The 26,667-nt window shown below is 55.6% G+C and overlaps 1 protein-coding gene across 3 annotated transcripts in view; it reads right to left on the bottom strand.

The window, feature by feature from the left end:
* Positions 1-1,633: 1,633 nt before the first annotated feature.
* The window catches only part of MYO1C (myosin IC), a 42,003-nt gene continuing 16,969 nt past the window's right edge, over positions 1,634-26,667 (bottom strand). For 2 of the 3 annotated variants that reach the window (XM_080984146.1, XM_080984148.1), the window contains exons 2-32: positions 18,242-18,400; positions 17,676-17,791; positions 16,081-16,279; positions 15,627-15,707; positions 14,885-15,064; positions 14,608-14,706; positions 14,367-14,480; positions 13,111-13,182; positions 12,807-12,926; positions 12,496-12,581; positions 12,074-12,179; positions 11,632-11,712; positions 10,816-10,907; positions 9,821-9,915; positions 9,616-9,662; positions 9,412-9,492; positions 9,206-9,311; positions 8,752-8,869; positions 8,364-8,477; positions 8,203-8,279; positions 7,978-8,046; positions 7,122-7,206; positions 6,816-6,975; positions 5,758-5,841; positions 5,548-5,641; positions 5,400-5,455; positions 5,067-5,202; positions 4,611-4,681; positions 4,331-4,428; positions 3,622-3,721; positions 1,634-3,289 (exon numbers count right to left, since the gene is read on the bottom strand). In XM_080984146.1, the coding sequence (XP_080840272.1) occupies positions 3,263-3,289; positions 3,622-3,721; positions 4,331-4,428; positions 4,611-4,681; positions 5,067-5,202; positions 5,400-5,455; positions 5,548-5,641; positions 5,758-5,841; positions 6,816-6,975; positions 7,122-7,206; positions 7,978-8,046; positions 8,203-8,279; positions 8,364-8,477; positions 8,752-8,869; positions 9,206-9,311; positions 9,412-9,492; positions 9,616-9,662; positions 9,821-9,915; positions 10,816-10,907; positions 11,632-11,712; positions 12,074-12,179; positions 12,496-12,581; positions 12,807-12,926; positions 13,111-13,182; positions 14,367-14,480; positions 14,608-14,706; positions 14,885-15,064; positions 15,627-15,707; positions 16,081-16,279; positions 17,676-17,791; positions 18,242-18,400 (3,123 nt within the window). In that variant the 3' untranslated portion in view covers positions 1,634-3,262. Of the gene's footprint in view, positions 3,290-3,621; positions 3,722-4,330; positions 4,429-4,610; positions 4,682-5,066; positions 5,203-5,399; positions 5,456-5,547; positions 5,642-5,757; positions 5,842-6,815; positions 6,976-7,121; positions 7,207-7,977; positions 8,047-8,202; positions 8,280-8,363; positions 8,478-8,751; positions 8,870-9,205; positions 9,312-9,411; positions 9,493-9,615; positions 9,663-9,820; positions 9,916-10,815; positions 10,908-11,631; positions 11,713-12,073; positions 12,180-12,495; positions 12,582-12,806; positions 12,927-13,110; positions 13,183-14,366; positions 14,481-14,607; positions 14,707-14,884; positions 15,065-15,626; positions 15,708-16,080; positions 16,280-17,675; positions 17,792-18,241; positions 18,401-22,243; positions 22,512-26,667 lie in introns of those variants that run through there. The other variant, XM_080984147.1, reaches the window with a different exon arrangement.

Raw genomic sequence — 26,667 nt, 5'->3', positions numbered from 1 at the left:
GGTCCCAGGACCCCTTTTCTTTGTATTGGCCGTGGAGTGGCCATCTTGGGTGCCTTGTTTGGCGATCGGAGCCAGGAGCCTGGTCCTCCTCATGTGTTCCTAGGGCGGTGGCCTTCAGCCCCCTCCAGTCCACAGAAACGCAATGAACAGATCATACTAGTGTTGTGTGAAAGGTGTACAGTTGCACAAACGGTTCCTTACACTTGCATGGACTCTTCATACTTTTTAGCTATTTATACTTTAGTGGGTGCAAGATGAGGGAAGCCGCTTTGCAGCACCAACTGTACTACAGCTCTGATGAGAAACAGGTCACACACCCATAATACTTGTGCCCTCCCCTTTCTGACTGAACAGGTGACAGCAGACTGTTTCTACCAAGGACTGCACAGCAAGGGGGATTGCAGTAGTTTGCCATTAGGCCTCATTCTGAGGCTGCTTGCTTCATCTTTCTTTGCTGCTAGCTGGAACCATATTGGACTCTAATCTATAGAGGGAGAGGCTGGCACGCCAAGCTCCAGGAGCAGTGAAGTAGAGGCAGACAAGGGCAAGAAATTTTCTGCTCAACATCCACCCCATCCCTGGCTGCCATTGCAGGCACCGTCACTTAGCGATCTGCCACTTCCCTCAGTGCTGGGCAGCAACCAATCTGTTACATGAATTTTTGATACAAGGAAGGAAAATGGTGCTGTAGGAGTCTGGCAGTGCCCAGCTGCTGGCTGCTATTGCATCTTTGGGGTCCCCATCAACTATTCCCTAGGAAGAGGTTGGAATTGGGAGGTTCGAGTTTCTTCACAGGTAATTCTGCTTCATGGGACCAGTTTTCAAAAACTCAAACCAGAAAAGAAAGACCACTGCCACTTTTTGGTTATCAGTTTAAAGCAAGAATTGAGCACACTAATGGGAAGATTTGAGTTGCCACCACTGTCCATCCCAAAACGGGTCGTCTGTGAAAGTCACCCCAATTCCTCCTCTTCCACCTTCAACTACCCTCTGAACTTGTATTGTGTACTGGTATATATATTTTACAAAATAAAGGGTTTTCCAGGCCAATTAAAGCCACACAGGATGCTGCCTTATGTAAGGTGAGAGTAATTCTCCATCTGGAGTATTTGGCATAGTGTCTGTTTCAGGGGTGGTGGGCTTCTGGCCCACAAAGCCAAGGTAATGGTGGTTTTGCGGGGGGGGGGGCGGATGCTGCAGCCTTGGGCTAGGTGGACAAAGTACAGCCCGGCCCCAAACTGCAATGATGAGGAAAATCATCGAACTCTGAAGGAGGAACAATCTGAGGGGTGGCAAGGGTCATCTCCTTTATTAGGTGAGGCTGGGTAGGAAAATGGTCCCCTGGATCTGCATCTGCACATCCATCCCAGCCCCCACCCTTGGGCTAGGAGCCCAGTCTGCCTACCAGTGGCTTCTCTGGATTTCAGCTCCTTTTAAACTGACAGTGCTGTGAATGAGTAGCTTCCACTGAGCTGTAATTTCTAGGCTAGGCCAAATGCACACCACCTCCTGCAGCTTTTACATCTGACCCAGGCTAAGAGATCTCCATAGCTAAAGCCACAGTCTGCCCCCTGTCGTTCATGGACAATGTCCCAGTGCACTTTAAAGCTAGTTTGTAATGCAAAGGAAAATCTGATTTTAGTAAAAATTTATTTGGCATTTATATAGCAATAGTGCATTAAATCTTATATACACTATAGCATGGACAGCATTCCAGGCCTGGTGCAACATTTATTCCTGTCGGAAAAGAAAATCTAATTGGGCTTCTGAAGGTCAGCAGCAGCAGCAGGATGCTAAGGATACAAGCACACCAAGTTCTACATCTTGCCCATCAGTAATGCAAAATCAAATAGTGCCTTTAAGCTTGTCCAGTCCAACCACAAAAGTGACTCGTATTCACATTTTTACACTAAAGAAGTTTTTCCTTTATCTTGAGTAATTGTCCTTGAAAGCACTGCAGCTGCTGTTACTGATGACTTGTAACTACCTTCAAAAGATATCATAGCTCCTCCTTTTTTTGTTTTATGGGATTAAAGAAGTGCTCAAACTTTTGTGGGTCCTGTAAAAGACAAATCATGCCTCCACAGGGCAATTAAGAAATGAAAAGAATTCTGACTCAATGAATAGGGCTTTTCATATAATTTGAACATTCAGATTTAAAACGATATTTGGACGCCAGATGGAACTGTTTCACAAAAAGCTTACCAAAACCAAAAGGTTGGTTTAGTGTCTTAATGGTGGTAAAAAAAAGAATACTTTTGCTTCCAAAACCCAGGGGTTCCCACTGGAGCAGCCAAACACTAGAGCCTAAATTAAGCACCTTTGCATTCTTAAAACTCCACTTTATTTGAAAAGGCATTTTAAAAAGCTCTGGTTCTGTTTCCATGCTTGCCACTTCATGATAAAATACCCTGCAAAGGCTGGGGGTAGATGGGATGAAAGTTCATAGCGGGGGGGGGGGGGGCAGTAACTTGCAGGGGGAGAAACCCCAGAGGTAGCATGTGGGGGAAGGAAGCCATCATTGCCAACTGTCCCAACTAAGCTGGCTGCAATGAGGCCTGGGGCAGACAGATATTCCAGGCAAATAGCCACGAAGGACCAGAAGCCCCTCCCAGCACAAATGGATAGAGGTGCAAGCATGCCAGTCCTCTCTTGCAGCAAAAGCAGCCCAAGTTTTTGATGCAAGATGCCACAAGACTGAACTGAGGAAATGAGAAGGTCAGGGCAAGGCAGACGGGCATTAATTATAGATTGCTATCACAGCTCTTCCAATTAAAAATAAGAAAATAGTTTTCAAAGTGCAAACATCCCATACAATGAGCTAGGGCGTACTAACAGAATTACACACATGTATTATGGCTTTTACATTTTCATACAAAGCATCAAAAAATCTAGGAGAAAACATCTTCATAAAATATTTTTAGTATAAAATTTGGCATTTCGTTTAGTTGGCCGGCAGCTCTACGGGTTCTCCCTGCTGCTGCTGCTGCTGTTCTGGGTCTGGCCTTGATGTGGCACACAGCCGTTCGATGCCCAGGGGACAGAGCAGCCACCACTGCTGTGACAAAAGGTTCCTGCCTGGTACGATGGAAACCAAAGGACATAATTAGAGGATAATTCTTTGGATCTGCAGGTCTTTGGTAGCTAGAAAGAAGGTCTGCAAAGCAGCCCCCACCCCCAAAAAAGTTGGCAGGGAAAGTGTCCAGCCAGGATTACAGAATGTCGTCCGACGAAGAGGTCCCTTGCGGAAGGGCAGCTTTTGTCATCGAGAATTCAGACGAGGAGCCACCTGAGAAGAAGACAAAGGTCAGCTGTGGAAGGAGAGCAACAGCTAGCCCAAAGCAGCTATTCCTGCTCAGAACTGAACAAGGTGAGCTGGCAAGGAGCCTGGTCAGCACTGAGCAGGAACCGAGGCAGGGCTTTGCCAAGAGGGATGAGAGGCTTCTGGTGCAGCATGAACAGCTGCATAAAGCCTATGGCACCTGCAGGGTCACAGGGGAGGGGGAGAGCTGCCCTCATAGCACCTCACAGAGACTGGCTTAGGAGCCGCATGGAGTGATCCCTGGGGGGTGGGCAGGAGGGTGGAGCCACTCCCAGCTTGGCCAGCCCAATGCTACTTACAACCGCAAGATGGCCGTTCTTGGCTTTGGCGACCAGCAGTTCGGATCCCGATGTGAAATCAATGATGCCCTCTTTGCCTTGCCCAACAGTGAACTTTATGCTGTAGAGAAAGGGAAGGAGAAGAGTTGGGGCAGCTTCTACTGGGGCATCTTGGCTCAAAGCACAAAAGCGGAACTTGGGACCTTGCTGAGTCATGTCAAATCCATGTCACCACATACCCAGGGGTGGGATTAATAGATGGAAATTGGTATAATTTGACAATAAAAGGCAGGATTAAAATCAAAACCAACAAACAAGGCTTGTCACTAGTACTGTCTCTTAAGTACAGTGACCCAATCTTCAGCATGCTTCTCGTACATTCTTTTTGCAGTCCTAACATCCCTTCAATTCAGGCCATGGCTGTCTGCAGAGGAACAATCTGAGGCTGAGAGAATGGCCTCTTGTGAGCTTGGAGAAGAGCTGGGATTTGATATCGGGGCTTTTTGTCTGCATTGCCCAGTGGCCTGATGTGGCCCTGGCTTTCCACAGCAGCGCAAAATACACAGGACATTCTTCTGGCAAAGCCGCTTGATCTATAGACTGCCCCTTCCCTTGATAAAGCAGGAGCAGGCCTGGAGGCCTTTGCTCTTAAGAGAAGCAGGAGGGCGGTAGCTCCTATGACCCACATCAGACAGGCACACATTTTAAAATAAAAGCATAGCAAGCTCACCTGCCCTGGTTGATATTCACACTGTTTACTTTGTTGGCACAGATTGCAATTTTGGTTAGAGTCTCAATCACAAAATCACTCTGTAGCACTACATCTCCCTGGAAAACAAACCAAATGTCTTTCAGAGAGATTTTCGAATTCCCACAAGGTACAAATCTGTTGGGAATCTGGCTGCTCATCACTGGACTGAGCCACCAAACCCCAAATCCAGCATGTGCCTGGTCCCTCGCCCAAATTTCCTCCCCTCCCAAATCCACAGCTAATAGAGCAGAGAAGCTACCTTCTGCTTGTTATCCTCCCGGACCACGTGGAGAACGAAGAGGCTGTCACTCAAGCTGCTGACGGAGAGTCCTGTTGAGACAAGAAAGGGCCATTTTGCTTGGCAAAGTGGGCTCACTCCAAGCACGGCCACCTTTCTCTTCTGTGGCAACACTGGCAGCTCCAGCCCTCTAGGCAGAACAGGCCCCTCTTGCCACCTACAGAGCTCCAAGCTAGGAAGCTCTGCCAGGGACCTGGGCAGGGGAGAGAGGCCCACAAACAGGCCCCACAATGCCAGCAGCCAGCCACGTTCTGGAAATCTCAGAGGACAACAAAGTTCTCTGAGTTGGCCGCATCCATGTGTCACAAACAACAGCTCACAAGAACGGGGACCAGGCAACGCTTGCTCCAAAAGCAGCTTCTCCCCCCCCCCCAGCCTCCAGGCCAGCCAAGCGCTTGTTGGTCGCCATCTCCGCACCTGACAGGTTGCTGTAGTCAATCCGCTGCTTGACTTTGGCCTCTTCAACCAGCAGAATTGCATTCTGAGTGAGCAGCAGCTGCCGGGCTCGGGCCTTGTAGCCTTTGCGGTCGTACTTGGTCACGGGAACGGCATACTGAAAGGAGCAGCGAGAATCCCAACAGCAAATTTCCACAGTGCCTGAAGCAGCCTCCAGACAAGAGGCTACGGGGGGGCAGCAGGGAAGAGCGGCAACTTCCATCCCGGCCAGCCCTTCTGAGCCAGCTTGGCCTCCTTGCGCCCTTCCTTCAGAGCCCCTGAGCCGGGGCCAAAGAGCCTCCGTGGCTCACTTACCTTGAGCGTCTCATTTCCCAGCACTTGAAGGATTTTGGCATTAATCTCTTCGCTACCTGCCGCAAAAAAAGAAAGAAGGGGGGCAGTTGGAAGCAGCCAGCTGGAGACGGCAGCCCCACCCCTGGCCAGCCTGAGAAGCCCCACTCACCAAGGCGGGTGTTAAGGAAGAGGCGAGGGACACTCTGAGGATAGTTGTCCTTCTTCCCCTTGAAGATCTCACTGGCCACCACTTTCTGCTCCAGCTGCGGAAGAGACAGGCAGAGTCACAGCGCTCCCCAGGGAAAGGAGGAGCCACTTGGAAGCTGCTCACAGAGAGCCAGGGACAGGCAGAGAAGGAGGCAGCCCCAGCGCTACCCACCTGCAGCTTCCACTCAGGGCTGATCCTCTTGCAGTAGCTCCACACCATGTTCTGCATGCAGAGGTCTCTCAGCAGCTGAGATGCCTGAAGGACAAGGAGCAAACGTAGCTGCCAGATGGAAAGGGAGACCACAAGGGGCAGCAGCAGGGCAAAGACACGCCCCCCCCGTCACCCCTGGGCTGCTCCTCAGCACACCATACGAGGAAGGAGGAGCATTTGGGCAGCTTTTAAGCTCTCAGGACCTACGCAGACACCAGCTCACAGATTTAACTGGCCCCAAGCTGGGAGGGCCCCCTCTGGACATTTGCACAGGGTTCAGGGCAGCCTTGCGGCCTGAATAGGAGGTGGTGGCAATGGCACAACTTCAAACTTAAAGGTTTCCTTAGACAAAAGCTCCCTGCCAAGAGGACCATCTCTTCCTCCTCCTCCTGAGCTAGCTATTTTGAGGTCAGAGAGGGGCTTTCTCCACGCTTCATGCTTTTGCCTGCCTGAATAACACTTTGGGAATGAAAGCAGGCCTCCACCTCTTAAGGAGATGGGCCTGGCACTTGTGGGGCAGCTTGTGGGGCCTCCAGCTCCTTGTACATCACATCTGAGGTAGGGACAGGAGGGAGGGGCGGTGTCTGGCACCAGGTCAAAGGCATCAAGAATCTTCCCTCTTCTCTCCCTGCCAAATGTCCCACAATTCCCAGACTGGGTTGCAGAGTCTGTTTTGCTGACTCCCTTTGGAACATTAACAACAACAACAACAACAACAACAACACATTTATAAACTGCTTAATATTTGAAAATCTCTACGGACGGCAAGGAGGGAGAAGCACTATCACAATGATCCGGGTTCGTTCATTCGAAAGCAGAGCATCTCATTCAGCCAGGAGACGGCGGCCTAGACACTCTCTTGCTGTCACCCGCAACTGCTGATGGACAAAGGCCAAAGCTTCAGGACGTGGGACCCCTGCTTGGATCCAGGCCCGGGACAGCAGCAGCAGGAGGAGGAGCTCCTTGGGCAAGGCAGGGCTCTCACCCACCCCACCCCACTGCGCTGCCCCTGGAGCTACCTCTCTCAGGGAGGGCGGAGGCACCGGCCAGGACTTGTCCAGAACGTTCCGGGGCAGGTTCCGCTTCAAGTTCATCAGGAAGGAATAGCGGATGTAGTCAAGGAAGTATTCGTTCTCGGGGCAGCGAGCATAATTCCGGTAAATAAACCCCTTGATGAACCTGCAGGGAGACCCAGGGAAAGGCCTCTTAGGAGAGTAGAGTGGCACTTACCCCCCCCAACAGCCCCCACCTCCCCTCACAAGCCCTGCAAGGGGCAGGGTGCCCCCCCCCCGGCCCAGGGAAGGGAAGAGGGAGCCCAGACGCACCGCCGGACGGTCTCCACGGCCCGCTTCTTCTTGGCTGCCTTGCGCCGCCCCAGTGTCCCTCGCCACCAGGACTGGATAGTGATGGCTGGAGGGAGCAAAGAGGGGGAGACGGGGGGTCAGGGGCACAGGACAGCGTTGGTGAAGGGGCAGGAATGGTGGAAGGAGCCTGGAAAAGGGCGGTCTGGGAGCCTGGCACAACGGGAGGGCAGACAAACTCCCTAAGAGCAAGGGCTCTTCAGTGGGAAAAGAGGCTGCCTCAGGAGATGGGCAGGGGGGGTCCTTGCCAGAGATGCAGGAGGCTACCCAACACTCTCTCTCTCTCTCGCTCTCTGGGCATTTTGCGATTCCCAACCTTCCCTCCTGAAATGTTGCTGGCTGGCCTTTGCTGGACCCGCAAGGTAGGTCTGCTCCAAGGCATTTGGGCTTCCTGAGGTGAATGAGATGAATCCCCGCTCCCCGGCTGTTCCAGATGCAGAAGCCAATGGGGCTGGGCATGGACTCTTCAACACAGGCCAGTCATGGGCGGCAAAGCAGTGGGTGTGCCACCCTGTCCCTCCCTGGCAGCTGCCTGCCTGCCTCTCGTGGCAGGAGCTGCCCTGAGGAAAGGCGCAGAAGCAGCCCCCACGACCTGCCCCACCTGCAAACGGCTGCTGGAGCAAGCAGAGCACAGGGCCCAGAAACGCCCCTGAGAGGGAGGCCCTTGCCCTGCCCACCCCCCCTGCTAGCCTCAGGGGCTGCTTGGAGCGCCAGCCCTGCTGCTTAACTGGGGCCACCTTGAGCATGACTGTTCCTGCGGTGGACGGGAAGGGAGGGTCTGTCCCTAGAGGAGAAGCCAAGAGCCGTCGCCGCTTCTTACCTGACAGCTTCATCTGCCGAAACTTCTTCCGCCGGTAGTAGCCTCTCCAGCCTGCCTGGAGCTTTGTGGCTGAAGCCGGGGAGGGAAGAGGCACATTGAGCACAGAGATGCCCCCCCCAGGTGGCCTCAAAGGTTGCTGGGGCCCAGCGCCCACCTTCCTTGACCCCTGGAGGGCCCCAGGCATTCCCTACCCCTACCCCCAGGCTCCCCGATGGGCAAACTCACCCAGACTCTGCTTCCGGATCTCCAGGCTGTCTTCTGTCGCAAAGAGAGTCTTGGGGAAACGAATAAATATTTTTGTCCTGGAAAGGAAATTATCCGTAAGAGACGAGAACGTTTATCCCCTACCCCCATCTGGGGCAGCACCCCAAGACTCAGCCGCCTACCTGCCCATCTTGAACTCCTCCTGCTTGTAGCCAAGGTGTTTCACAAGCACAGCCACGCCGTCGTGGGGCCTCCCGTCCCAGGTGGGCCACGTTTCAGGACACAGAGACTTGTACCTGGCCAGGGAAGGGATGGTAGCCTGGTCACATGACCAAGGGAGCGCCAGGCAGAGCCCCAAAGCCCCCAGAAGCTGTATGAGGATCCTGCTGCCCTTCTCCTCTGAGGGGGCCAGAGCTGCCACAGCACAGCAAGCAGCCACAACCCCCCTCCCTTGGCGTAACATTGCAGGCAGAGCAACCACTCTTCATTTCGCCCCCAGGAGCCACCTGCTCCCTCCGAATCGATTCCTGCGCTGTAATGTTCCTGCACAGGGTTTGCACGCACACCTACCTCTGGAGGAAGACTTCGTATTTTCGCCGATAAGCAAAGCCAGCCCGACGCACTCTCAGGTTCTCCATCAAGCCCAAGTACTTCACCTGATGCCGGATCAAAACTTCATCAAAACGGCCTAGAAAATGATCAGAATGAAGGAGAGTGACCCGTAAAAAAGGGCAGCCGGGCCAATGCCTTGCCCAGCGCCTGGGTTGCCCTCTTGCTGTCTATGGAGCTATCCTTCCACAGCAGACAGTGCCCCCCCCTTCAAGAACAGGGCAGTGCAAGCCAGGCAGCATCAGAGGAGGCCTAGGCGGCAGCCAGAGCTTGTAAGTTGGGAGTTTTTGAGAAACGTCCGAGATGAGAAACCTGGAAAGGGGGGAATCCAGCCAAGGCTCAGAATGCCCCGAGACCCCCACACCAGCACTCCCCGCCCTCTGGGAAGGAACCAGGGACAGAGGCTGAGACCCACCCGCCTGCTTGGCATCGTTGGGCTTGATGCAGCGGATGTAGGAGGGGTCTTTGGACATCAGGATTTCCATGAGCTTCGCGAGGCTGTTCTTGAACTGTGTCACTGCCTGCAACGGAGGAGAAGAGAGGAATGGAGCAGAGGGAAGGATCACGGCAGCCTGGGCTTGCAGCAGGGCCACCACCCTCCCACCCTCTTTGGGCTCTTACTGTCTCTGGCCTCTTCTTGTCCGTCAGCTCCGCCCGGTCAAAGCACTGGTTGACAATGGGGTTCTCTGAGTTGCACATGGCCTGTGGAGGCAGCGAGAGGGAGTCACGCTGGGGCAAAGTGGGCCTGGCTTAGCCCCAGGAGCCCTTTGCACGGACAGGCACCTTCCTGCCCAGGGCACAGGCCCACTTCCAGCCGGGACTCACCTCTTTGAGGTTCCTGAAGAGGAGGTCGTTGTTCTTGTCCAGGAAACCTGGGGAAGGAAGCACAAAACCAGTGGCATAAAAGACCCCGCCAGGAGGAGCTGGAGGGAGGGCTTGCTCCTGAAACAGTGTCTGTATGGGAAGGGGGCCACAGGCACAGACGCCCCCCGCTGCCCAACACCGCTGCCTGGAGACGACCGCCATCTACCTGCCACGTTGTAGGTGACATCCCCTGCGTAGTGCTGCAGGCGGAACTCCTCTCGGCCCAAGGACTTCCGGGTCTTGGCATCTGCCAGCTTGTGTCTGTGGAGAGGGAAACCCCATAAATAATAATAATAATAATAATAATAATAATAATAATAATAATAATAATTTATTTATAGCCTGCCCTCCCCAGCCGAAGCCGGGCTCAGGGCGGCTAACAACAATAAAATAGTACAACATTCTAAAATCATTCATTATAAAATTAATTCAAATCAAATTGATGGCAACCATTGGGCTAGAGTTCTGTGAAGATTGCCAAAGGAGGGAGTCAGGCTGTGCCCTGACCAAATGCCTGGTGGAGCAGCTCTGTCTTGCAGGCCCTGCGGAAAGATGTCAAGTCCCGCGGGGCCCTAGTCTCTTGTGACAGAGCGTTCCACCAGATCGGAGTCACAGCCGAAAAAGCCCTGGCTCTAGTTGAGGCCAGCCTAACCTCTCTGTGGCCTGGGACCTTCAAGATGTTTTTGTCTGAAGACCTTAAGTTCCTCTGTGGGACATACCAGGAGAGGCGGTCCCGTAGGTATGAGGTCCTAGGCCGTATAGGGCTTTAAAGGTTAAAACCAGCAGCTTAAACCTGATCCTGTACTCCACCGGGAGCCAGTGCAGCTGGTATAGCACCGGGTGAATGTAATCTTGCAGTAAGGACCCCGTAAGGAGTCTCGCCGCGGCATTCTGCACCCGCTGGAGTTTCTGGGTCAGTCTCAAGGGTAGCCCCACATAGAGCGAGTTACAATAATCCAGAATGGGCAGAAGATGGGAGGGAGGGAGGCAGAACCAGTGGCTCAGGGTCCCAGAGGACAAGGTTGAGCTGGAGGGGATTGGGTCCCTGTAGCAGGAGCAGATTGGCTGCTTCTGTTCTCAAAGAAGCTGCTGAAACCAAAGTGGAGCCTCCAGTCCTGGGCTGAAGATGGAGGGGCTCCTCCGGCCCCCAAGGTGACTCACGTGAGGAAGTGGGGGTGGTTCTTTATTGTCTCCTCCAGTTTCACCAGGAAGGTTGTGTCGGTGGCGTCTCCAGGCCGCAGGCACTCCTCATCCTGCAGGGAGGAAATGGAAGGACTTGGGGGTCTAGCAGGCAACACCACCCTCCTCCTCCCCCCAGGACCATCACTGGAGCCTTTCAGAGCAGATGGAAACCTCCATAGGATCGGGGGGGGGGGGCTTGCAGGTGTCCCCAGGAGGCTGCCTGCTGACCAACTTGGCTAATGGGCCCAAAGGAGGGAGCAGAGCGGGGGGGGGGGCAGGAGGGCATTTCCTGTGCTGTGGGGCTCCCTCCCAACAGAGGTGCCTCTCTTGTGAAGCTGCAGGCAGACAACGTATGTTTTCAGAACCCTATTCCTTTGACCGTAAATTGTTTCCACCGATTAAAATCTTGCCTTTTTGCAGCCCTGGGACCTTTGGGGAATGACGGGACAGAAATGCTATTCCACCCCCCAACAACAACAACAACAGCAATAATAATAATAATAATAATAATAATAATAATAATAATAATACTTTTATTTATACTGCAACCATCTGGCTAGGTTTCCCCAGCCACCCTGGGCGGCTCACAGCATATATAAAAACATACTAAAACATCAGACGTTAAAGACTTCCCTGTGCAAAGCTGCCTTCAGATGTCTTCTAAAAGTCAGATAGTTGTTTATTTCCTTAACATTTGAAGGGAGGGTGTTCCACAGGGAGGGAGCCACTACCAAGAAGGCCCTCTGCCCACAATCTTCTCACACCCTTTTCTTCAAAACATCCTTGAGGACTTACCAAGACTGAAATGATGCCTTTGAATTTCTCTTCCACTAAGTCACAGATGATCTTGTTGTTGAAGTACTGGACAGGTTCCCACTGCAAAGGGGAAGTGAGAGAGTCTGAGTGAAATAGGCCCCGCTTGGGAGGAGAGGCGCATGGGGGAGCAGCTGGAGGCACCAGCAGGCTGGGCTCCCCCTTTGGCCTTAGGGGGCACAAGAGGAAGCCTCTCATTGCCAAGAGTCAGGCACTAAGGCCTCAACTCCTTGCCCTTCAAAGGAGAAGTGACGGCTGCCACGTTCTTAGGCACCTCTCATTCAACAGAAACGTGGCCAGTACTCCAAAGGCTCAGCAGAGCTGGACTAAGTAAGTCAGCCTCCTCAGGTGTAAATGGCAGCCCCTCCCTCACTGGGAGAGCAGCGGAGCCCCCCCCCCCCCGATCACCACTGCCTGCTCTTACCGCAATTCCCTCAGCCTCATATTCCTCCTGCTCCGACTTCAGCGTGAGCTCGATGAAGAGCTGCTGCAACTTTTCATTGCAGTAATTGATGCAAAACTGCTCAAAGCTGCAAAGGAGGGAAGGCAGAAAAGAGCTCTTGGCCCCAGCAGAGACTCTGACCCCCATCCCCCTCCAAGCAACCACTTTCACTGAAGTGGGGGGCCCACAGTCATGGGTGGCAGAGGGAGGCCCACCTCCCTGCTGGTGCTGGTTCTTCTCACAGCCACCGGAGATGCTGAGTTTCAGTGGCACAGCACAAGGTCAGAGACAAACCCTGGAGGAGAGCAGCCTGAGGCCAGCCCTGTGCCAGGCGGCCCCTTGCCCCTTGGAAGACAGGCAGCCCCTCCTCTTCCTCCCCCTGGGCAGGAGCCAGGAAAACCCACCTGTTGTGCTGGAAAACCTCGAAGCCGTAGATGTCGAGCAGCCCCAGGACGGAGGCGCTGCTTCTCCAGCCCAGGCGCTCCGTCTCCTGTCAAAAGGCACAGGGGAGTGAGAGCCCCCCTGGGAACGGCACCCTCCCCTTGCCCCCCTGCCCTGCCTGCCTGGAAAACGGGGACTTTGCTCCTGTCCCAGCAAAGCCACCCTTGCAGAAGGAGGCCTGCTCCTTGAGGGCCCCTTTCCCGAAGCAAGGCCTCCTCCATGGAGGGTGCCGCCCAGGACCCAGCGGCCGTCATGGGGAGAGCAGCCTGCTGACCTTGTAGGCGAGGGACTTGTTGATCTTGCCCACGAGCCAGGAGAAGGTGCGCCCGTAGATGGCCTTGGCGAGGGCGTCCCGTGCATAAGCCGCCTGCTCCAGGTTGAGGGGGCTGACCAGCTGCAAGGAAGGAGCTGCCATCAGCCTCTCTCCGGCCAGCGGACTCGGAGGGGGGGGGAACCAGGTACCCGAACCACCTCCCTTGGATATGGCCACAGTGACCATCACCAGGAAACGCCTCTGGGTTGGCCTGGCCGCCTCCCCCCCCCCCCCTCCGTGGCAGTCAGCCAGCCAACCCTCTTACCTCTTCCCCCTTGGCGATGATCTTCTTGTGGGTCAGAGCCTCTCGAAGCGAAGACCCTTCAACCCCCAGGAGCTGCAAGGCAGAAAAAGGATTGATGGAGGAAGATTGGAAGAAATTCAAAGACTACCTTCAGAAACACTGTAAAATTAAGGAATGTTAGAGTGATGTTGGACTGAAAACAAGAGGTTTCCAGCTGTACAGGTTAAAGTTAATGACAGACTAAGATTAAAGATTAAGATTAAAGATGTTTAAAGAAATGGAAATTTGATATTAAGAGGGAAAATTTTAATGGTATATGATATTAAGACCAAGGATTAGGTTTAAAGAAGCTGAAGTTATATATTATAATATTTTATTAAATTAAAGATTGGGATTAAAAAGTGGAAAAGAAACTGCTGGACAAATAATTTGGATTGGAATACAAAAGAGGGAGGTATGAGGAAGTCCAGAAAATAAGCAACTAAAAAACGGACATGAAACAGAGATATTGTTTTTAAATTGTTATGTTTCTTGTATTTTTATTGTTGAACTTCGCTTTTGTTTTTTTTGTTCTTTGTGTTTTTGTTATATGTATTGTGTATGTTTTTTCTTTATTTCTTTGTTGTTTAAAACTTTAATAAAAATTACTTAAAAAAGAAAAAAAAGAAAGAAAAAGGAGAGCCACGGCTGAAGAGCCGCGGCCAGAGCAGCCTCTGCCCACGGCAGAGGAAAAGGCTCCTTCTCAGCCCCGAGAGGAGCAGGAAGGCAGAGACCCAAACTGGGGGAGAAGTGATGGGTGCAGTGCAGCCGGGAGAGAGAAAAGGTGCAACCTGCCCCAGCCCTGCTTAGCATCAGAGAAAGGGTGTCATTATTTCTCCACACTTTAGAGGAGAATGGAAGTCCAACAGCTGTGACTAATCCTCACCCCCCCAAATATACTGAAGGCCTTGTTTACACTTTTCAAGTACTCCAAAGTCATTTCCTCTGGCATTCCGTCTTCTGACTCCAAGAGCTGCAGGAATAAAACTGTGGCCTGCCTTCGTATTCACTGGACGTTGATTCCCCCAATGTTACTTGGCCATCTCTCAGATTCATTCCTTTCTTTGATCCCTTCTAGAATATAATCCTTTCTCTAGACTTTATGACACACACGTCCCCCCTAAAAAACAGCCTCCAAGTGATGCAGCTCAGGCCCATTCCCGAAGGTACCTGGGGGCCTTTCGCTCCTCTCCACACCCCGCGCCCACTGCCCCCTCCCTGCCAGCTCTGCTACTCACCCTGGCCAGGTACTTGATCTGGTTCTCTGTGGTCACTTGTGCACTGCCCTCTTCGTCGGCAGCAAACTGCACGTTGCCCAAGTGCAAGACGCTGGCCACAATGCTCAGGAGGTCCTGGGAAGGGAAGAGGGGAGGGTCACTAACAGAAGAGCACCACAGAAGGGGACGCAGGACCAGCCCCCTCCCTCCCAAACACGGGGAGGCAGCAGCAGCAGCCGCAGGAGCAAAAGGGGCCTCTTACCTCCACTTCGTTGTCGCTGAAGTTAATGACGGACAGGGCCCTGCGCACGCCCTTCCAGTCGCTCTTGTCGTTGATGGAGCTGACTTTTGCACACTGACCCTGGCAAGAGAGATGGGGAATGTGGGGAGGAGACCCTCAGCAGCGAAGAGGGGGGATGCAGTGGCTGCCCCCAAAATGGACAGGCAGCAGGCAGGCAGGCGGTCCTCAGCTACCGCTCAGCCCCACTGCAGGCCCAGAAAAGCTTCTGCTGGGGGTGTGGGGGGGTGCAGCGCTTTACCTTCACCAGGTACTGGTACTGGTGGGGGCTTTTCTCCAGGCCCAGCCTCCGCAGCAGGTCCTCCTCGCCCCCTTCCAGCAGCTGGTAGAAGATGTGGAAGTTCCTCTCGCCGTGGTTCTGGTGCACCACCCGTGACTTCTCAAGGAGGTAGTTCAGGATGTGGCCCCCAATGGGAGCCCCCTAAGGCAAAGAAGGCAGCAGGTGTGGCTGGTGAGGGCAGAGAGGGAGCCAGCTGCTCAGGACCCCTTTGCAGAGGGGCAGACGGAGCCCGGAGCCAAGCAAGAAGGCTGCTGCCAGAGCTCTCAGGGATTCCCCACCAAGCGCCTGCAGACCGTCCACCAGGGGTCAGCCCTGCATGCGGAGCCGCCTTGGAGCTCCCTGCTGCTGGAGCGCTGTCCTCCTCCTCATCTCAGTAACTGGAGCCCACCCCTTCCGGGACAGGCCGGTCTCTCCTCTCCAAAGAGAGATGCTCAGAAGGACCTGGCTCAGAGAAGCTCACGTGTATTTTCCACAGGGGACATGATGAAAAGCTTTGGGGGCTGGGGGAAACCTGGCTCCACATGAGGACAGAGAGAGGGGCTCCCTCTACTCCTCCACAGCTCAGAAGATGGGGGTTTTCAGTGGCCCAGTGTGCGCACTGCAATGCAGAAGGGTCCAGTTTCAGCCCCCGACATGACCAGGCAAGGCGGGGAGAGCAGGACGGACCAGGAGGCTAACTCGGTTTGCCCTCCTACGGACTCACCTTATAATCGAACTGGACATCCATATATTTCCCAAACCGGCTGGAGTTGTCGTTGCGAAGGGTCTTGGCATTTCCAAACGCCTGTAGAGTAAGAAGAGGACAACTGATCTCCAGCCGTGGGGAAGGGACTCTGGCTCAGGCACAGCCCCTCGGACTGCAGGCCTTGCCTGGCTTGACTTTCTAGCCTGGCCCCCAGCTGGCCTCGACTTGGACTCAAGTGCTGACCACTGCAGGGCCTCTCCTGCCTCCACACAGGCATCCTGGGCCAGGGGCTGGCATATGGGCTCCCCTGGTTGTTGGCACCCAGCAGAGCAAACCAGGCCACCAAGATGGGGCAAGTCCACCAGGTAGGAGCGGCTGTGCTGTGTCCAGCTCTCTTCCAGGCCCAAAAGCCACAGAAGAGAAGGAGCAGCCGCAGCCCCGGCGCCTTCTGAACTGGGCCTCGTGCTCTTACCTCCAGGACTGGGTTGGACTGCAGGAGCCGGTCCTTGATGGTCTCCACCTGCTCGCTGGCTGGGCAGGTGACGGCGTAATACTGCAGCACCTTCTTGGTGGCTTCCGTCTTGCCAGCCCCGCTTTCCCCCGAGATGAGGATGCACTGGTCCTTCCTCTCCGTGCGCAGAGAGCGGTAGGCATTGTCTGCAATGGCGTAGCTGAGGAGGAGGAGGAGAGAAGCAAAGGGCCACGGTCGTCACCACCCGGCCAGCGCCACCATCCAGCGCTCCCGGGGCCTGCGGGGGGGTGGGGGGAGGAGGCCTGCCAGGGGGGAGTCTGTGCCAGAGTTTTGCTTCTACTTCTTCTCTCTTCACCTGCCTGTGCCTTAAAGAGCTTCTGCTGAGGCCCTTTCTCCAGACACCTTCCTCCTTTATTTCCAAAATGTCTACCATAAACCCAGAATGTTGCACTATTTTATTGTTGTTAGCCGCCCTGAGCCCGGCTTTGGCTGGGGAGGGCGGGATATAAATAAAATTTATTATTATTATTATTATTATTATTATTATTACACATTGCCATTAAAACAAAATGTAAAACGAGTGTAAAAGCTGGTTAAAACAGGGACTGAGACTGATATCGACAACTACAGGGTCGGATCCCTTCTGGCCAGGGAAAGGCTGTGGCAGCATCTGATTCCCGTGATGCAGCCGCGAGGGGCTGTTTGGCTGTGGCGTCCCAGCTGGGGAAGGATGCCCCCAAGGAGCCTTGCCCAGGGCCCACAGGGCAAATGTTTTGATACTCAGGGAGGCACTTTCCACTGCTACAAATCCTCATCGACATTTCAAGGATTTTGTCTGCTGGGTCATAATTGAGAATTTGTACCTTTTCGCTGTATGCTGCCCTGAAATCCCAACATGGTTTTGGGTGGTATACGGAGAGCAAACTACTTTAATAAATAAATAAAATGTGATAGGGTTTGGGAGAGAATAAATCCCGAATTGAGTATTCTTTTCCACTCCCTCCCTTCTTTGCTTTCCCTCATCTCAAGGAGGCTGAAGCTTGTGATCAAGAGCCTTGCAGATGCAACAAGTGGGAAGTTGGGAGGCAGCCTGTCCCTCTAAAAGACAGAGCTCCGCCCACTCAGCATTTCCGTTGGGCCAAATCCCAGGGAACATGGGTAGGGGGGCAGAATGTGACCTGGGATATCCCCTCCTCCCCTCTCTTCCTCCCTCCCATCTCCCAAAGCAAAGGCACTCCCTAGATTTTGTACACACACGCCCTGCAAGCAGGGCGGCCGGGTGTTTCGTGCACGCAGGGCTCTTTTGTCTTACGAACCCTCCAAAATTGTGCTCAGAATCAGCGCTCCGTTCTCTAAATGAGGAGTGTTCACCCAGCTATGCAAACAAAGATACTCTGGCGGGTTCCTGGTCTCTTAGCAACGTGGGAAATGTTGGGCAGAGGGAGCAGGAAAAATCCCACCCTTGCCCTCTCGTGCACACACACACACACACACAGATTTTCCTATGCTTTGGGTGTGGCTGGCGGCCTGCGGCTCCAGAGGCCCAGGAGAAGCAAGGGGGGAGGGGGGCTGGCTTGACCCCTGGCGTTACCCACAGGTGAGGAGAGACCTCGTAGAAGCTGACGCCCCGGTAGCGCTCCATGTGCTGCTTGGTGTAGATCTCCAGGTCCTTGTAGGGATTGACGGAGACCAGGACAGAGCCAATGTACGTCTGCAGAGCAAGGGAGGGAGGGGAGGTCAGGAGGAACAGGGAGAAGGAGAGAGCAGCCTCTGGGACACCTGGAGATCCCTCATAGTGACGCTCTTCTTCTTTGCCTTGAAATCTTCCTCCAAGATATGTTTCCTGCATCCCTCAAACAACTTTGCTTTCAGCTTAGTAGGGGAGGCTTTCTCAGGGGGTTATTACTGGATGGCATGAGAAACTGGGGGTGGGGGCAGAATGGTTTGCCTTCCTCAATGTTTGCCTGCAGGGCTGAGAGCAGCTGCACCTCAGGCCCCACCCCAGCCTGCCCTCCTGGACCCTCTGCTCCAGAATCTGCAGTGGGACCGCCCAGCACCCAAAGAGAGGGGCTCTGTGGGGCCACGGCTCCCGTCGGGCAGAGCCCCACAGGGAAAGAGGTAGCTGCTGGATGAAGGGGGCTGCCCCACCCGCTCCACTCACATAGATGAGGTTCTCCTTGAACCGCTTGCGCAGATTCTCGATGAAAGCCGCTTCGCTGGTGAAGTTCTCCAGCAGGACAAAGTCCTGGACTCCCACGCGGTCGCGAGCTGTCAGGGCGCTCTCCATGGCTGCGAGCCGGATCCCGTCACTGCCGACAGGCTGCAAGGAGCAACAAGAGGGGAGGTTGAGCCAGGCGGCCAGAGATGGACAGGGAGGGAAGCCTTGCTGTGCCTGGGCTGGCTGTCAAGGAAGGGCCAAAGGACGGACGCCAGAGCGAGGGCTGGCAGGGCTCAGGGAGAGGCATGTCCACAACAAGGAGGGGACAGAAGTCCCCGACCCACCGGCAGAAGTCCACACGCCCCACTCCAGCCCAGCCAACACCCCTCAGCTGGTTCACTACCAAAGTTTTAACATCTCCTAGAGTAAAGGAGTCCAGGTCTCAGAAGCCACAAATGGCAATGCAAATCAGGATCCTTCCCAGGAAGGCTGTGAGGCAGAAGAGAGTGGCTTTTCCCAACCCCAACACACACACGCTCCACTGGCATCCCATCCAGGCCTCCAGGTCCTGCCCTCGGCCAGCAACACCCTGCGCACGCCATGGGGGCTCACCACATGGTTGGCCAGGTGGAAGCCCATGGGGATGAGAGACCTCTTCTGCTGGATCTGGGCCAACAAGCCCTCAACGTTCATGGCTGGCGTGAGAGGGAACACAGCGTCCCCACGTCCTTCGCTTGCTGGGAGTGGAGCGGAGTGAGCCTGCCGGCCTCTCCCCAGCACTGTGCAGAGGCCCCCCCCCCAATGGAGGAAACTTTCCATGCCAACAGGAACATTTCCTCCCCTAGCAAATCCCCAGGAGGGGAGAGGGAGAAAGGAGGCGCACCTGCGCTCCTCAAGCACCCTCTTCACCTCTCCCTGCCACTCTCCCTGCTCAGGCCCCGCAGGGAGCCTTTGGGGGTTGGCCACTGGGAGGGGCTCTTCCAAGGGGGGGAAGACCTGAAGTTTGGGGGGCAGAGTGGGGAGAGAAAGGCGGATGCCTCAGAGACAGCTGAGCATCTCTCTCTCTCCTCCCCATGCCTGCAGGGGCTCCTGGCACTAGCCAGCCCCACCCCACTGGCCCCCTCAGCACCAGCAGCAAAGGGAGCCCAGAGGTCTTCCTCCAAACACTGGCTGGCCAAGGAGGGGAAAGCAAGAGGTCACATCCAAGCTGGACACAGAGACCTCTGAGTGAAGGACACTGACCCGACCCGGTCTCCCCAGGTGCCACAGGTACAGTTGGGGGACAAAGTGGTGGCTCTGTGGGGGAGGAGTGCCAAATGGCACCTTGAATCTGGGTCACGGTCACCACAACGGAACGTCTGCTCGCCAGGGGGTTGGACTAGATGACCCCCGGGTCCCTCCCAGCGCTACAATTCTACGATCCTATGATCTCAACTGCCCTGCCTGATTGTACTTGATCTTACAACACTTCACTAATCCCAGCATGCAAGGAGGAGAAACACACACAGGGGAAACTATGGATTAAGGCAGAGGTTTTTAAACTTTGCTGCCAACCTGGCGCCCAGAAATCTCCACACAATCGCAATTGGACCTGCGTCAGTAGCAAAACGCCCCTGGCGAATTTTGGACACTGGAGGAGAGGGCAGTGTGGGAGGTGGGAGGGGACTCACCACAAACCAAGGGAGACAAGGCCACAGTGATGCCCACCCCGTGGGAGGGTGGAAGGAGAGAAGCAGGACCCTCACGGGACCCTCACCCCCACACAAATCCAGAAGGCTCATCCCTGGCAGGCAGCCCCCTTGGCCAGCCAGATCAGCTGATGGGCCTGTCTGGGACCAGCCAGCAATGCTCTGCACTGGCTGGCTGCCTTCCCTGGGAGGAGGAGGTGGAGGCAAAGGCCCCAGGGCTGGCTGGGAGTGGGCAGCCTCCCCTTCCTCCAGGACATGTGGCTGGCATGGCTGGCCCACCTGCAGCTTCTCTGCAGACGGGACTGAACCTGCCCGTGGTCCTGAGGGTCCTGAGCCTCTGTCCACCGGAGGGAAGTGCTAGATAGGGGAAGCGGAACGCAGGTGGGGTGGTTTTTTGACTGCCTGGTGATGCAGGCAGTCAAATTCTCTCTCTCACACACACACACATACATTTTGTGCCAGGATCTTACATGCCTTTCTTGCATCTTGGATTGGGTAAAAGCAAATAAACGTAACGTTTAAAAATAGTACCGTTAGGCGTCTTTCTGAAGCAAACAAGTGTAAATTCTGCAGTATTTATTCAAACAAGAATTATAAACATTCCCATCATCGGAGGCAGAGCTGTGAGGCCCAAAGGGCACCCAAAGGCACATTGTTTTGTTGGGGTGGGGTGGAGAGATATGGGGAGGGAAGGAAGGAAGGAGGGCCTTTTGGACACACACAACCCGGGTTTTCCTTTCCAAAGTAGAAGGAACTTGGGCATATAGAGAAGAAGTTCAGGCTGCTGCAGCCTCAGGAATTTCCCTCCCTGCCTCTGCTGGACCACAAGCAGTGATGCCGGGCAGAGGAGAGCTTGCCTGCTCCCCAACAGCGACCCCCTTCCACACCCCATAGAAAGGGGTCCTGCTTTCCACCAGCCCCAGAGGCAATTTCCTCCAGAGGCAGAATTGACCACCGAGATAGAGGAGGCTGACCCTCTTCCCACACTCCAGGAGACCCCAACCCCCTTCAGAGGATAGGCTGTCTGGCTCCACTGCTCCAGTCAAACCATTCGCTGGCCTTTTGATATCTCTACAGGGCCCCTCCCTCACCCAGACAGATGCAGGCACCCCCTCCTCAGCTGCCAGGAGTTTCACGGGGCGTGGCAATGGCACCATTGCCCCAGGGGGTCCCTGCCCTGGCTGGCAAAGAGGCCCCACGTCACTCTTGCCTGGCTGGGGCAGCCTAGCATCCAGGCCAGGGGTCAAGAGGACAGGTGGGCAGCAAGGGAGCCCTTCCAAGGTGCCTGGGCCACCCTGCTCCCTCCCTCCCTGCTTGTTGCTCTGGCCGCCCACTAGGCAAAGCTCCCCTTCCGACTGCAAGACTGAGCATGTCTCACGAGTCGACTTCCTCCTGGTGCGCAAGCCCAGGCCGAGAGCAACAAGAGGAAAGGCAGCAGCAAGGTTTCTCCAGGCCAGCTTCCCCATTGACTGGCGAGCGCTTCTGCTCCCAACTTCCCTTGTCTTGCTGCCCTGCCCCTCGGGCTGGGACTTGGGAGCGGGGCTGTGGGTGTCGCTCAGCTGCTCCCCTGCCTGGCTCAGCCCCCCAAAGGCACCTGAAGGTAAGAGGCCCCAGCGCCACCAGAGGGTCCTCCTTCAACACCCTTCGGAAGGCTTTTTCGACTGTTTAATGGATTCACAATGCCCCCCCTCCACTCGCAACACACACAGAGCAAGGAGACGGGGCAACCCGGAACCCTCCCAGGGGCTGCAGCTGAACAAATGGCTCAGCCCTGTTTGTAAGGGCAGGGCTAGCTTCCTCCGAGGTAGGCTGTGTCTGGGGAGACTCAGGGGCCGGCCGGCCCTGACAAGGCTCCTATGATAAGGGAAGCTGGAGGAGGAACATTGCCTGAGGCAGAGTCCATGTCCCAGGATAGAGAGGGGGGTCACCTGAGGATGATGAAGGCTCCCCCTCCACGCCAGTCCACCCAGGAGGGGCCCTTGAGGCACATCAGGCCTAGCTTTCCTGGGTCACTGCAGGACTGGGGGGGACAGGACGACACCAGAGCCTCACTGCTTGTGGGCTCCCCTCCCCATGTCCTGATCCGGCCAAGAAATAGGCTCCCTCCCCACACCAGATTCAGGAGCCCCACAGAGAAAACCTCCTGATCTTTGTGGCCACATTGACACCCCCCCACCTCCTCCCAAGTCCAGGTCTGCCCCTGCAGGACAGGGCCACAGGGAGGGGCATCAGCTGGAGGCCAGGATCAACCCCCCGGAGACCCACGGAGGGATTTCCTGCCCCTCCTTGCCCTCTCCCCACCGCAGAAGAGCCTTACCACAGCCCTGAACTTCATGGCTGCCCCTCGCCAGAGTCACGGGCCTTGCTTCTCAAAGCAGGGATCCAAAGGATGTTGCCTCTACTCTCTGCCGCCTCTCTCCTCCCGGCAGCATCGCCCTGGGCCCTCCAGAAGGCCTTCCCTCATCGCCAGCAGCAGTAGCCACCGCCGCAGGAGCCCCCCTCCTGGCTCCACGGTGAGCAATGGGCAGCAGAGGCAGGCGGGCAGGCGAGTGGGCACACCCTAAATCACAAGCTGCAGCAAAAGCCTCTGCCGGCTGCCTTGGATGAATAGTTCCCTCTCAGCAGGCAAGAGGGAGAGAAAAGGAATCCAAGTGGCTGGGAAAGTTGGGCCCGAGCCCAGCACTCCTCATAAAAAGCCACAAGGAGGGGGGAGGGAGGGAGGGAGGATGGCGGGCCCAGCTTGGCTCCCAGAGGAGGACGGCAATGGGGAGATGCCCAGCCAAGGTAGCCCAGGAGGGAGGAGCAGTCGGCCACATCCACGGGGCAGTGTGAGAAACGCAAATATATAAGCGAGGGGCTAATGGCACCTTGAATTCTGGGCACCCAGAAGACTCCACATAGTCGCAAACTGACCCACAGCAGGAGCAAAAGGTGCCTGGTGCATTTCGAAGACTTCTGTGAGGCAACCCACCGAAAGGCAACGACTGACCCTTTGCCGCCAAAGTCCACAATGTCCTGCACACACTTTCCTACATCTTGGCCCTCTGGGCAACAACACCCTGTGAGCATCACACACTCACAAAGCACGAGAGGCTGGGGGAGACCTGGGGCCCACCCTGCCCACAGGAATTTGCATGGGGGCTTCCAGGTGGGGGGCTGTGCTGGCTCTTCTCCTGCACCGTCACACTGCCCAACCTCCTCTGGATCTCCACATGGCCAAGCCTCTGGGAAACAGTGGGGGGGGGGCAAGGGCAGCAAAGGCAACTGGGGGGGTCTTCTTCAGCAGTCTCTTCTTTGCCCGGGGGGGGGGGGACGGTGACGGACAGCTGCATGGCTCCCCTTGGCCGTGGTCGGATCCCGGCCTTCCTGGCCAGACTTGCTCTACTCACAGCTGATAAGCACCTGTTTCCCAGCAGGCCTGGAAGGGGCCAGGTGGAATCTCTCCCTGGGCTGGGCAAGGGGGCAAGGCTCTGCCAGCTGCACCACCAGCCAAGCATCTCATGTTGCAGGCCACAAAGGGCAGGATTCAGAAGGGGCAGAAGGGCCTTGGGATCCTCATCTGTCTGTCTGTCTGTCTGTCCCAACGCAGGACTGCCACGTTCACACCTGAGAGATCAATCGGTCAACTGGTTGTCCGTCCCCCCACTGCTTTGCCAGGATAAGCCCTTTGTATCCTAACCCCACAGCTGCTTGAGAAATGGAGGCCACAAGGGAAGGGAGGGGTGGCACCCTTAGGTGGGGCGGGACAGCCTCCCATGTGGCCAAAAGCAGCCCGGCAGCCCCCAGGAGGGTGAGCAGGAGCCCCTCAGTCACCCTGGGCCTCCCTCCCAGGCACAGGCAGTGAGTGGAGACAGAGTGTCTCTCCACAGGGAGCTTTGGGAGGAGAAGCGCCCCAAACAGGCCAGTCGAAGGGGTTTGCTGGCTCTCAGCTGCCCAGTTCCCTGAGGCCTGTGGGTAGGCATACACATCCGGATCAAAGTCAGCCCCGCTTCCATATACAACAGAGGTGCACAGCATCTGGTGCTAAAAGGCATTCAGGGTGAGGAAGACCGGGGACAGGCGGGTGGTGGGGTCCAGAGCCCATGCAGAACAAAATGTCACATTGGTGCCCCTTGCACCGGACCCTGCTTTGTTGTTTGTTGTTGTGCCTTGATCCCCCTCGCCACCCCCAGCACCCAGAGCGCAGCAGCCACGCAGACCCCCGGCTCAGCCCAGTCGCCTGCGGAGCTTCTCCCTCTCCTGCCAGATGTGGCACTGAGGAGAAAGAGCTGGATTCTGCTCAGCCAAAGCCTCTCCTCCTCCCAGCAGCCAGACCGTCATTTTCCTTTTAAGGAGAAAATATGTTTTCACGGGGAAAGTTCAGTGTCCAGAGCCTGCGGTTGCTGGAATCCTCAGCTGCTGGAAATGCCTCCTCCCTCAAGAGGCTCAGGAGAGCGGAAAGACTCTGGGGTCCCCTCCTGCGCCCCCCCTGCCCCACTTGATGCATTGGGCTGATCCAGGCCCTGGTCCGGAGCCGCAGCAATGGGGCAAGAATGCCCTGCAGACGGGGCCTCCCCACGGTTGAGAAGGCTCTGCTCCTCTGCCCAAAGTCAAAAAGCAAGTCTGCTACCTGGCTGCTCTGAGGAGGCTGCTGCAAAGGACGTAAGGTGGGGAGGACGGGCAGGGCCTGCCCCCTCCATCCAGGGTCCCCTCGGGGACACCAGATAGGAAGTGAGAGAAGTGCCGCTTGCAGTCCTCCATTTTTTAACGGAGGAAACAGGATTTCCTCTGGATGACTCCCCCAGCACAATCCCAGGGAAAAGCTTCTAAGAATAGGAAATGACTGTATAAGGGCAGATTTGCACTGGGTGCCTGGCAGTTTGGGAGGGGAACTGAGGAGAGCAGCAGAGCAGATTTGCTGCTGCAACACAAACACACACACAGAGAGAGGCAGGATCTGTCCAGGAGGGAGGAACTGGCCACTTTTCAGCAGCCTCTTCACTTTGCACATATTCAAGGGCACTTAGGCAGCAGCTCTCTTTTCCTCCCGCTCAGCAATGCTTTTGTCTAGGGCTAAGCACCTTGCTCTGACCCCCTGCAAAGCCAGGATGCTTCCTGACATCTTTCCCTTGGGCCTCTTCCACACCTGCTCCACATGCCAAAGGTCCCCAATGGCAGAGCCAGCCCTCCCTCTCCACCACACACCCCCCACTCCCAGCAAAAGTTGAAAGAGGACGCCTCTCCCACAGAGCACTGGGGCCAGGGAAGTCCTCCTGGGGGCCCAGGAGACTGTCAGGGCAGAGGAGGAGGACCAGTTGCCCCCCAACAACAGGTCACCCTTTTCCCTGACAGGGACTCAGTACCTGCAACCCTGTACAAAAGAGCAGTCCCAGCTGCTGCTGCTGCTGCTGCTCAGAGCCAGTCTGCGAGAACTAATTAATTGGAAGGGAAAAAGCCCTCGCCCAAACCCGTCCTGGGGGGGCCCTGACAATGAACAGAGAGCGCTGATCAGGCGTCCCTCGTGGCTCCTGGCAGGTTGGCACAGCGTCCCAGCTCTGAGCCCAGGCGCTGAGCACGCCGCCTGCCCTGTTGATGCCTGACGCTGAGCCCCAGGAGGCGCTTAATGGCTTGTTTGTTCAGCTCCAGACACAGGCCTCTCCCAACACAGAGGGGGGCGGCATGGTCGTGCCACCCCCAGCCTCACGCCCCAGGAAGGCTCGTGCTTCTCTGGCTACTTGTTGCAAGGAACGACAACGAGGCCCGGATCCTGCTGCTCCAAGGGGCTCCCGGAGCCATTGTGGGCTCCTGGAGGAGCAGAGGCAGGCAGGCAGGCAGCTGGGAGGCAGCTGGGGGATGCCACTGGCAGACTAGGGCCAATTATTGATTTGCTGCCGATTCCCACACAAGGCCCCTGGGAATTAAGGGAACGGGAAAGCCTGTGGAGCAGGCAGGGTGGTGATGAAATGCAGCAGCTGCTCCTACTCCCCTTCCTGTGGCCCCCGAGGACCTCCTTCCCCAGGAGCAGCCATGGGGAGAAGGGGCTCTACTGGGGGTTGGGTGGGACCAGGAGGCCAAAAAAGGCCACACTTCAAATTGCCTGATTGCCAGGTCATTTCCAGGCCCCATTCAAGGGGTTTGCATGGCGTTTGAAGCGGTGAAAGACTTAGGCCTTAAATATCTGAGAGGCCACCTCCAGCCCTCCTGACCCTCTTGGGGAGGAGTGAGATCAGGGGAGGGGGGCCTTCTTGGTAACTCCACTGCCCTTGGATGTTGGGGGGGGGGCTGGAAAAAGGCATTCTCTGTGCCAGCCCCCTTAGGGAGGGGCGTGGCCCAGGGGGAGAGGACCTGTCCTGCATGCAGAAGGCACCAGGTTCTGCCCCCAGAGGCATCTCCAGGGAGGGCTGGGAGAGAGAGTCCTGCCTGAAGCACTAGTGATGGCGTCATGGCTACCAGTCCGTGCAGGTAATACTGAGCTGGGTGGCCAGCTTCCCTTGCTCCCTTCCCGCAGAGGTGCAGATATCTGGCACCTTCATTGCACAGTGTGCTGAAGATGCACCTCTGCACCCTGGCCTTTAACACTCGAGATGCGTATTTTTAGAACCCGGCCTATTCTTGCAATTGTAATTTGTTTTAACCTGTTTTTAATCTTGTGTTTTAAATTCTTGCAACCCACCCTGGGACCTTAGAAGAACACAAGAGCCAAATTTATGCATCAAATGAAAGAAAATCCGAATTCTATCAATTCCTGGAAGAAAAAGTCAT

Source organism: Podarcis pityusensis (assembly GCF_964106645.2).
Source record: "Podarcis pityusensis genome assembly, chromosome: 15".
Lineage (NCBI taxonomy): Eukaryota > Metazoa > Chordata > Lepidosauria > Squamata > Lacertidae > Podarcis > Podarcis pityusensis.
This window is presented reverse-complemented; position numbering and strand designations above follow the sequence as displayed.